At 43.0% G+C, this 11,850-nt stretch overlaps 1 protein-coding gene across 1 annotated transcript in view; it reads right to left on the bottom strand.

Moving 5' to 3' along the window:
- Positions 1-11,053: 11,053 nt before the first annotated feature.
- The window catches only part of PLCB1 (phospholipase C beta 1), a 484,775-nt gene continuing 483,978 nt past the window's right edge, over positions 11,054-11,850 (bottom strand). The window contains exon 36 of the mRNA XM_026064146.1: positions 11,054-11,284. Coding sequence (XP_025919931.1) covers positions 11,054-11,284 — 231 coding nt within the window. The remainder of the gene's footprint in view (positions 11,285-11,850) is intronic.

The raw sequence follows: 11,850 nt of genomic DNA, 5'->3' as shown, positions 1-11,850 counted from the left end.
AAAAAAAAAATCCCCCCCAAAGGAAAAATGCCGTCCTAAATTCATACTAATGCAGTATTTACACTCCAGCTCCTTCCCAAAACCTTTGATGGTTCATTGGAGAAAAAAGTAATTCTTAACAGCACAGGATTCCCGGGTGGACTGTAAGACCTCCAAAGGACATTTTGCAGCATCTGGACATATTAAGTAAGTCTTCAGAATACGTGTGCTTAGCACAATAATTAGTTCCCCTGAAGAGACCCCAGTAACTGATGGAATTTTCCCTGAAATCTGTTATGAAAGTATGAAACAGCTCTTTACAAGAAGTGGCACTGGATTGTCACTGTATGCTCTAAATACACTAAAAATCACTATTAGCATCAGGCTAGTAAATTCTGGCACTTGAAGAAGTTTGTAGTGAGAACTGCTTTGCAGTCAGTGAGAGCCATGAGAATGTGCATTGCCAGAGGTGCATCTTCAGCCCTACTTATCCTAAGGTGCTGCTACTTATCAACAGCCAAACGAGTGCCAACGCTGGAGACCAGCCTCTAAAGGAGCATCTCTAAGAAATAGTGTCCTTTTAAAACAGAAGTTATAAGTATCATTTTTTGAAGCCAGTTTTTCCACTTCTGGTGATGCCCCAGAGTGCTCAGAAACTTAGTAAATGTGAAATAAATAGAGTCTATACTGCATGTTGGCACTGAAAATATATTAGAATGAATACCAGCAAGTTTTCATGCCCTTCAGGATCAGGGCTGCAAACTAGTGAATCAGGCAGAGAAAGCAAATGAAATCCTCTGCTTATCAGCAGATCAAGTACACAGGACAACGTCGGCACGTAGCTCTGCCTGAAGAATGACCTCTGCTGGGGACAGTAATTATTTTCCATGCCTCGTCCATCATGGATTTCTGATGGAGCCACTGCAGAGCGTCAGCTAGCGCCAACGCAACAAAAACGTTTTTTTTAAAACGAAAGTGCGAGAACCTGCCTGAAATAATCAATTTGTGTGGCTCAGCTGGATCAAAAAATACTCCTTTTTATTTTTATGTGCTGCTCCCATGCAGCTTTTAATACAACTGTTTTTAAGAACGTGCTATACGTAGGCACGTATTTATAGATGTAGCATACAGCAGCCGTAATTATCTAAGTGGCCAGAACATGCGGACCAATGCCTAGCTATATTAACTCCATGGGGCAAGACACTGTGGCTGAAGACACTGTTAGTTGTGCCAAATGCACCTCGGCCCACAGGTTGTCCCAGTGAAGCGGGTCCAAGTGAGAAACCAGCTGTGGAGCAACCCCAGCATGGCCCACCCGGGCAGCCCTTCGGCCCCGGTGCCGCGCGGGCGCCCCGCGACACCCCCGCGCGGCTTGGCACTGCCGGGGCTGGGGCTGCAGCCGCAAGCAGGGACCTGCCGTGTCCCCGGAGGAGTTGATAATAGCAATATTTCCATAGAGAGCCAGATAATTTCATTCTCATTAGTTACTCTGACACAAGGAAGTTATCATAGCTCCCCGATCTGTCACTGGGATGATGTAATGGGAATTTGTTAAGCCAGATATGAGTTTTAAATTATGGAAATAGAGAGAACATTGCTTTTCATAAAACAACGCTGGCACAAAGACAGAGCGCGCACACACCCCAAGCCAGATTTCCTCAGGGAAAGCAAAGCAATTATTTTGTTGCTATCAAGGAGACACCGAGGTGTTTTCTTCCTATTTCTAGGACTCTAATGTAATAAAATGAGTTAATAGCAGCAAGACATGTGAGTCATTAACTGGTGAATGTGCCACAGCACTGGTCTAAATTGGGTCCTGTGCAGCAGAGGCAGCGCAGGATTTCTCAGGAGCGCCAGCTACAGCATGGCCATTGGGACAAGGGTCTGGTGATGGGCCAGGCCTGGCTCCTGTAGGGAGAGGAGCAGATAGGCGGGAGGAAGAGCGCGGTGCTGCGGGGAGGAAGGAGGCAGGGGCAGAAGACCTCTGTGGGGTTGGGTGCTGCTGCACACGTGCGTGCGTGTCCCTGGCACAGCTGAAGCAGGTAGCTGAGACCCAGCCAATTCGCTAATCCCAGTACTTGCCCGCCCTCCACGACCGCTGCCTTTGCCTGTGACTGGAACCAGGTCGGTGGTACAGCTGCAGTATCCATCTGTGTGCATGTGCGCATGTGTATATTAGAACTAGTGTGTACTAATATATATTAGTAGGTTTGCTGTGGCTGCATTTGACCCTAGTAGAAACATCCATCAAATATCCTCTGTGAATAGCTCTGCTGGGCGAGAAACGAAGGATCTCAATTTTATATCTTAATTCATAAAGCAAATCAGAAAGAAAAGAAAGAATCATTTTGGAATGAACGTGACCAGATCCAGACGAGGACTCCATCGCCGTGGCTGCCGTTGGTCCTGCGCATGCGCTGGGGTTAGGAAGGAGTTTCTCTCCTGCTGCAGCCAGCAGGGCTGAGCCTGCCATAGGTGGCCAGAGACACAGTTCATTCTGCTCTTCCCACCTCCTCCGCCAGGAGCGAGGAGGGCTTGGCTCTACCAAAACACTAACCCCATGGCTTCAAGCAATTCTGCACAAGGCTGACCCTTTCAAAAAAGTTTGGGTGAACTGGCTGTCACTCTTCAAGAGACAGTTTGAATGAACCTAACAACTGGAAAACTTGTCAGGAAGAGAAGATTTTCATATAACGGAGAAATAAGACTCTTTTCGCATCCTAAAGAACAGCTGTGCATACATCCAGATTGCAAAGCCAAGAACCACTGCTTCTGTATTTCTGACAAGGATACACCGTCCTTTTGCCTTCTCAGGTACATCACAGAAGTCTCCACGGTGAATAAATTGAGGGCTGCTCTCAGACAGGATTTATTCAGAATAGATGCAACATATCAGATATCATCACAGGCCTGGGATCTCTTGCCTTATGCAGAGTTGCTTATGCCTACGCACATCCATTTCCCACGCAGACTTGCTGAGGGGGTGGCAGGAAAAGCGTCTGTCCAGGAAGGGGACAGGACTCTCTTTTTCACTCTCCTCCTGCGCAGAAGGGGCAACTGCAGGAAGGGGCCTCTGCAGTCTTCTCTAACCAAGAAGAAGAGACAGCGAACCACCATATGGACAGCTTAGTGAGCATCCTGGGCAGCAGGGGCAATGCTTGAAGATCGAAGGGAGCATTTTAGAGTGGTAAAGTGAAAGCAGGGCATAATATTTATTTACCAAAGGGAACACAGGCTTTTTGCTGCTTCTAAGAGTCCATTCACGTCAGTAAAGCCTGGCAGTTCCCCTTGGAGGGAAGGGAGGCTTGAGGAACCGAGGTCTCCAGCGAGACCATTGCACCCTTGGGCAGAAACGGCAGCACACACCAGCCTCCTTTGCCCCCACACTCTGTCTCCAGCTGTTCCCAAGGGCGAGAGGCCACAGCATGATGAGTCAGAGACACTTTTCACTGCAGACTTTGTGGCTTCGGTTAGCTGTCAGCCAGAGAGCTCATCTACTCTGCTCAGCTGGTGGCAAGCTGCTAGAGCACTTGGGTTGATTTTCTCCCTTGCCTTATTGTTAAGAGCTTGTAGGATGCCAGTTTTTTTGATTTACATCCTTGGAGAGAGGCAGTTCATTTTGCAAGAGATGTCCCACCCAGCTGAACCTCAGAGACCACGCTCAGGATTACTTTACTGACCTTGGCAATTAAGAGGACACCACAAAGCCCTTTTGAAGGGAATCAAAGGTGATCACTCAAGACTCTGAAGTGCCCCATGGGAAAAACCTCTAAGAGGAGAAAGCCATTGTGACAAGTGTCATGGAGGGTGAGGGCAGGAGAGGCAGTTAGGTCATCTTGTCTGCCTCATGCACTGCAGACTCTGCAGCTCTCTAGGCTCCCCTGTGCTGACCCCAGGAATTTTAGTTGAGGCTTCAGATTCAGGCAGGTGAGGCAGGGAGAGGTGCATGCCACGGCTGTCAGCATGTCTCCTACCCTCTCCCACTCTCCCCAGCAAGTTGCTTCCCTTCTGGTCCCCATGCCAGCACTAGCCTGCACGCAGCCAGGAGAAAGTTTCAGGGAAAAAAAACAAGGGGCAGGGAAATGTGTTTTGCAGACAGCAGCATCTGAACCCAATTTACAGCCTTCCCACCCTGGGAACACAGGCCTGGAGCAGTACTGCCACCACTGCCCTGACCATGGCACTGTCCTCTGCAGCTGACACAAACAGATTTAGTCTTGCTTTGACAACATCCAGAGGTTCTTTCAGTACTTGTGATTAATCATCTTCTGTGCATTTGTACAGAAGGAAGAAAACAAATGAAGATTGTGCTTTACTTCTAGCTTGCTTGATGCAGCTTTCATCTAGCAGGCCTTGTTATGCCTTTCTCCAGCAGGCCAGAGAGCTCATTATCATCCAGTAGTTTTCCTGTGGAAAGCCTGGCTTTCAGTGGTCAATATACAATGTCAGCAGGGCTATAGAGCAGGCTCTTTTCTGCACTTTTCTGAAAATACAGGCAAAACCTGGACAACATATTTCACTCTTCTAACCCATTACACAGATTAAAGTAAGTTAGCTGTTGTGCTTGCAGGTCCCTACACATCAAGGCTTGTATTAGTTCTGTTGCCACAGGTAGATTAGATCAATGAAGCTACATTTACCAACAAAAACATGCCATCTTGAAGAATAGAACCACTTTTTTTTTTTTTTTTAACTCATTTGATCCCTGTCACACAGGTTATAATCAGTTATTTGAACACTCCAATTATCCCATTGCAGTTCAGTAACACTAATTACATTACAGCTTTCAGCAATGGAAGTTTCCAAGCTATCCTGCTCATTAGCCAGGCTCCTACCATTGATACAGCAGCAGGTTTTAAATTTCTTCTCTTCACATTTGTCAAGTTGGTTCCAATTTGTTCCTAATTAGAGCCTAGCTCCACTGTTACTTAAAGCCATTCTCCCTGCTCCAGTTAGCATCCAGCCAAGATGATTAGCACCCCCCTCACAATAAGACCCAGCACACTCGCTTCACCACATTTTGCAGCCTACCATCCCACAGAAACAAGGCCTTTCAAATCATATCAGTTATACAATAGCTAATGGATTATCTCCTGTATTTTCTTCTTTGCTGTTTCCATACTTTGAAAGCCAAATATTTGGATTTTTATTTTTTTCAGCTTCTCAGCTTCTTCTAAGATCCTTCTTGCATAGCACATACATGCCCTTTCTGTGATACTGGCTCTGAAGAACCTAAAAGTTGAGCCTCCAGACCCATACACTTAGAAGAAGCATAAGCAAATTGCACTGCCTAGCAAACAACAAGCCACCAGCCTTCCTCCCACTAACTGTCCTACTAGTACACCCTAGTGGAGGGCCTCTCTCTTTATAGGTCTTTTTTTAATCCCAGAATGCTTTTCAGCAATCAGCTTTAATTTGGCCAGTGACAGTCACCTGCAGCTTTTTGCATGTGGCTTTTATTTCTTGTATTGACCCTTTTGCTAAGTAGGTATTTCTTACTTCCATAGGAAACCATCATGAGCCCCTGAAGAAAAGAAGAATAAAGCTAGGGCCCTGACTCTAAGGAGGAACCAGTGGTCATGATGGCCAAGCTAATCCTGCTGTGCTTTAGGGAAGCACTACTCCTGGGCAGAGCAGAGAAGAGAGGCAGAGGTTAATAGTCTCAATTCAGTGGGAAATGGCAGCATCACAGAAGCAATCTCACTGGGCATTCAGGTGTCTCCTATGTGTGATTAAACCCAGGAGAGGACTTAGCTGTTTTCAAATTAACTAATGCTATACCTGGCTCTTTGATGCCTGATGTCAGAAGTGTAATTCAGACCCAATGTCAGGTTCCTCGAATCCCTATATAGTTACTGGAGAAAGCAAGAGGTCTTTGAATGACAGCCCATACAAACCAAATGAAGGTATTGAAGCCAGCTGTTCATCTGCCCCTAAGAAATGCTGACCTGATGTTGGCAGCTGAAGCTGGTTTCAGCCAGGGGTGGTAGATTTGACTTGTGCAGCTTGCATGCTCAGAGCTGTCCTAAAGTCCAAAAGTATAATATATTCTTTGGAAGAAATGAAGGGGGGCTTAAACGCACAGAGGTACAGCTGCTTACCTTTAAATGACTTCCTAGCGGTTCGAGCACATGCCCAGGTTATAGGAAACCTGGTGGTGCAGCCCTTCAGCCTGTTTCAAGCTTACCCTGTGCTGCTCAGCTGTGTGCTCTAACACCCACCTCAACATCAGAGCTGGATCGGGGGCCCCTCCAGCCCTCACCCAGATGCTGCATCACCGAGAAGGAACCACCATGAGGTTCATGAAGCTGGGAGCATATACTCCTGCTGGAACCTGGCACTGGAGCTAGTTATTAAAGCATTCACTTCGAAGGCAAAGCAGAGTCTCTTTGCCAACTGATAGCAGTAGACTTGGTGGCTGTGGTGGGACTTTTTCTTTTGGCTGTCATCAGGAACATTTGCAGGATCCACTTGAAGTTTTTGCAACCAACTGTGCCTGCTTTGTCCAGTGGCTGCAGCTGTGAGCACAGAGCTCTGATCCCACTGCCTGGCCTTGGCAGACACCGTCTTCCCCTTGGTCAGCCTCCAAATAGCTCTTCCACACATCGAAGCCTGTTGCCCTCTCTCCTCAGCTGCCAAGTGAGTCTCCTGTGGCCCAAGCACAACACGGGCTGAGGCCGTCTGTTCCATCGACTGTGAGAACTCTGCATCCGAGCCCCAGGGGGGCCGAGGGTTATTTCCCGGTCCTTCCCAGGGCCTCCTCGGCTTTTCCCACTGTGCTCGCTGTTACCGCTTGCCCTCCCCTTTCCTGAGGTTTCGCCCTTTGTCCTCCTGAAGCGTCCCCACAGCGCTGCTGTCCTGCCCTGCTCCTCTGTGCTGCGCGCCCCTGCACAGGGCACGGCCCCTCTCTCCTTTATCTCCCTAACTTCGAGTCGGCTTGCAAGTCCAGGCTCCAGCCTCCATGCTCGTGTGCCTGTTGTCCCTTTAAGCACCTTGCTGCCCTTGTTCTCACTAGTTGTTATTCCTACCATCCGCATGAGCCACTCCAGCCTGGTGGTCCCCCGGGTCCGTTCTGCTTCTGCTGCTCCCGTGCTGCCAGGAAGGGCGGTTCCCTAAAGGGTCCTCAACAAACCTGATCCTTGGTGATTTCACACCCCGCTACTTCCTACTTTGGGGAGAAGAGTTATTCCCCATTTATTTATCCATTTTTCTTTTCTTTTGCTGTCTTCCCCCCGCCTCCATTTCTGTCCTATTCCTACTCTCTTCTTCAATTTCATGGCCTTGACTTTCAGCTCTGTTCCCTCCTCCTTCCCTCTTTTCACACAGTGCCATGTCCATTCCTCTCTTCAGATCCCATTTCCCTACATCTTTGCTAGTGAGCATTTTGAGTCTAACTGCCTCGGGGACTATTTACTTTTAATAGGTATATCTCTTAGTACGATGGATTAATATGTCTGCTTATCTCCTCCCAGAGATTATTTCTTACATTGTAAATTAAATAGGGGAAGGAAGGTCAAAAGCCACAGGAGTAGATTTATTTTTCAAAGCTCTCACTGGAAGGCAAATGTTCATTTCAAAGTATTTATGTAATTGCAGAGGTGATTAGCAAAACAGCCGGGGCAATGGAAGAGAAGTAAAGCTCTCTTAGTTTGTCCAGGTAGCTTACAGGTATGGCTGAAAATCATGCAATACCTGTTCTGAAAAAGCTTGTCCTGTAAACCAAGAAGCTTTCTCACCAGAACAGAAAGTTGCAATGCACTTGTTCTGTTTTCCGTTGCTTCAGAACACCAGCAACTACGTGTTTTTCCTGGGAGGGCATGTCCATGCACGTGCGATTTCTCTTTCCCACTGTTGTGCACAACCTGCAGGGCAGATTCACTGACTTCTTGTGCCACTGCCCTTCTTGCGAGCAAGGTCTCGCGAGTCAATGAGCACTTTTGAGTCGACCAATATAGACAACAACCATCTTGTGTTAAGAAATTTTTATTTGTCCTTTGGATCTGTAATGTAAGCACATAAAATTACAAGTGGAAGAAACATCATGCCACAAAATTGCATAGAATTTTTACAAAAATGTGAATTATGCCTCTCAAACAATCATAGATTGAGAAACCAAAAAATATGTACATGTTAACTGAAATATTTCATCCTACTTTGAAAGCAAATCATCAAAGACTAATCAATCACAGACACTATTAATACAATGTACAAGAGCAACACTGATTTCAAAGAAAGGCAAGCAATGATGTCCCTTTAGTTATATTTCAGTGAATGTTTAGCTAATACATGAGCATTAATTAAAATAATTATGAACATGTTAAATCTAAAATGTCTGGCCTTCATTAGAATTTTTAAAATTCTGTTTATACTGCCAAAACCAAGCTATTTTCAGTAGTGTAAAGATAGCTGAAGTGCACAACCTAGTTTAATATAGACAGCTCTACTCTATACAGCAGAAAGTCCACAATACAGCATTTCCACACATTCAACACGGAACAAGGCAAATACATAAAAGGCACAAGACTTGCACATCATAAAGACCCTTTTTCATTATCTTACTCTAGTTCAAGTAATATCAATATTAAATGATATCTGTTTCACTGAAATAGTTTGAACGATGCAAGATGTACAGTATTACACAACTACCTTACACCTGCAGAAAGTGGCACTGTACAGATATAAAAAAATGTGAGTACAGTAAATGGTCAAATACAAACGTACTGTAAAATGACTACAGCTGATAGTATACTTAATCCAACCAGTATAGTTTTTTTTTAATATAAATAAAATATTAATTGGTATTTGCCCAAGTTTCTTTGAAGACTGTGATGAAGTCCTGGCTCCGCTGAAGTCCATGGGAATGTAGCGCTGAAATTCAAAGGAGCTAAGATTTTACCTAAAAGCCTGCACTGTACAATGATTTCTATAATGTAATAGTCTTCAGTTTTATTGTGAACACTGCTATTAGTATATTCTTTTAATAATTTAGACAATATGTAATTTTTACTTTATAAAATGCAGCATTACATCTTGACCCTCTAAGTTTTCAACGAATGATTAATATTGATTTCAAAGTGCAAAATAATGATTTACAGAGGATTCACCTTCTCTAATATTAAGATGAAAATCAGATTTTTGAATTTTATGTTTACTAATTTCATCATCATAAATCAGAATAGTTTAATCCAAAATATGATCTCCAAACAATGTGCAATTTTTCTTTCTTTCTGCTCTAAGTTTAAAAAAGAAACATCAAAATACTGTTTGTCTTCCAATATTTGAACTTATATATATATACAGTTATTTAACTGAAAACTTAAGCTTGATTTGTATTTTATTGCTTAAATTTAAATAAAATAAGTTTGTCAAAGTACTAAAATCCTGAGGGAAAGGAAGTAAAGTAACTTAAATGTTACAATGTATTAAAATGCCTGGCTATGTAGCTGATTTCTTTCTCTGTTTGCTTTTAAATACAAAGTAAGGCCCCGATCTTGCAAACATGCATGTGAACACTATTACCCAGAACAGTTCCACTGAGTCCAGTGGTACACGGTGTGCGGATAAATCATCTATGTGAGTTTGCAGGATCAAGCCTATCTGTGAAAATCTACATATTTTGAGCTAGTTTATCATTTACCCTAAGAGGCCTTTTCACTACGCTACTGAGGGAAAGGCCTTTAGCATTATACAAAGGCTTGGGTACAAATGAGAATCCATCTGTAATGTTTCATAATTACTATTTCTGTTAATACGGGATGCCAGAGAATAACATTTCTTTACCTTTCCAAATATCCCGACTTTGACAGAGTCTCTCTGTTATTTTATATAAATTTCTGAAAATGTGCTGTTACTTCTTTCATGCATATCATACAGTACATTAACTTTGATTGTTCTTATTTTAAGAAGTCCGTTAAATGGATTAATATACATTTTTAATAACAGTGATCAGGTTTTTACATTTTGCTTTTAAATTTCAGACCTTAGTAAAACTGAACCTCAGTCTTAAAAATAATGGAAGATTCTGTTAAATTTCAAATACTGTAGTCCTAAACATTTTTATAATCCTATCAAATTCAGTAAGCTTAAAATATGATACTTAAAATCAATACTTTTGAGTCTGCAAAATATATATCAAATTTATATTCTAAAACTACTTTGATTTACAACACTAACACCACAAAAAGAATTTTATGATTCAATGATTATTTTATATCAGTATAACACAGATGTTAGCTTTCATAAAGATTCTCTATTCATGTATCCCTGAAACTTTTCATTTGGCCAAGAGACCATGCTGACTTCAAATAGAAACATGCCATGCGTGTATATAGATGTATGTGTGTGCACACATATATATGTGTATACATATATATATACACACAAACATATATGCACTCACACAGTGTAACAAACACAAACATACACACACACCGTTTCTAGACAAAGTTCTTCTCTTTGTTTTCCCTCTTGTCTCCACAGTTCCACGTATTTTCAGCAGCAAATATATTTCTTTCCATATGATAAACATAATATTGAGAGAGCAAGCCACCGGTGCTTGCAAAGCTAAAAAGGATTAAATGTTTCAGTGCAAATGTAAAATGGTGGTACAGCTGTCAAGGTGCAGTTATAAAGTAGGAAACAAACATGATTAAGTACTGTTACAATATTCCCTAGGATCTGTATTAGTTTGGAGCGCTTTGCACTGGCACTTCAAAAGGAAATCTGCGCACGTTTGTCTCTGCACAATACACTGGTCTTCATTAAACATTCCTAACAGTGAACACGGCGAGAAAATTACCCATTGTAAATTGGCCAAAAGAAAAAAAGGAGAGGATGGTTAACATGTTAATTTTCCCATTACAACTGTGCTAAGCTTTAGCATAATAATAACATGAAGAATGAGAATGAAGACCTTTGCACAATACGTTTATAAAATGTTCCTTTTGGGAAATGTGCACTGGAATACAGATTCCCGCTGCCTTCCAAAGCTGTTCGGTGGCAGCTCGCGTCAGGAAAGCAGAGACAGGCAGCTTGGGAGTGGTGGGCCCTCACGCATTAACGGGTGCTTGGGCAATTAAAAAGTAGTATCAAACACTTTTTCTGGATTATCTTCTTCCAATTCCTCTTCACTTTGCAGAGGTTTATGGTTTGATTTTCCACTGTCAGATGCCAGGGAAGAAGGGGCAGAACTGTGGTCTCCATCTTCGCTGATTTTCCCTTTCATGGCTTCCTGCACAAACTCCAGAATTTCCAAAGGCAGTCTTTTGAATTTGTCTTGATATTCCTGATCAAGCTCAACCTGCAACTACAACAAAACAGACAAGCTGTCTTAAACTGTATCAGATGTGATCGGTGCAACATTAAGGGGCAAGGAAAGAAATTAATACCTCATTTTTGCATGACTGGAAAATATATTCATTTCTTGTTCATACTAGCACCACACATTCGATACACCTATTAATTACCATGCACTCATTCCAAAGTTGAAAGAAAATGCAGCCATTTGTGCATAAGGCTGGTTTGGGGTACCATGCTCTGGTACCTAAATCCTTAAAATATAGATGCATTTAACCGTACTGGTGTCCATAGTCCCACTGGCTTTCACAAGATTACTTATTTGAGTGCAGTAAGGCACATGGATATGCCTTTGAAAGAGCAAGGTCTTAATTAAGGTTCAGGTAGCAAACAGCACCGTGTGAATTCTTCACAGCTTCAAATGACAAACATTGCTCTAAGAACAATATAGTAATTTTTGCCAAATTAATCGGGCTGGAGAAACCATTAGGAATAATTTGGTTGCCAAAGAGAGTCAGAGAGGGAGGGGAAAAAAAAGAAGCAGCTAAATTACATTTTTTAAGGCTAGATCATGGA

This window comes from Apteryx rowi, unplaced genomic scaffold (genome assembly GCF_003343035.1).
Source record: "Apteryx rowi isolate R43461 unplaced genomic scaffold, aptRow1 scaffold_21, whole genome shotgun sequence".
Classification (NCBI taxonomy): domain Eukaryota; kingdom Metazoa; phylum Chordata; class Aves; order Apterygiformes; family Apterygidae; genus Apteryx; species Apteryx rowi.
Note: the sequence above shows the minus strand (reverse complement) of the source record. Positions and strands in the feature narration are given on the sequence as shown.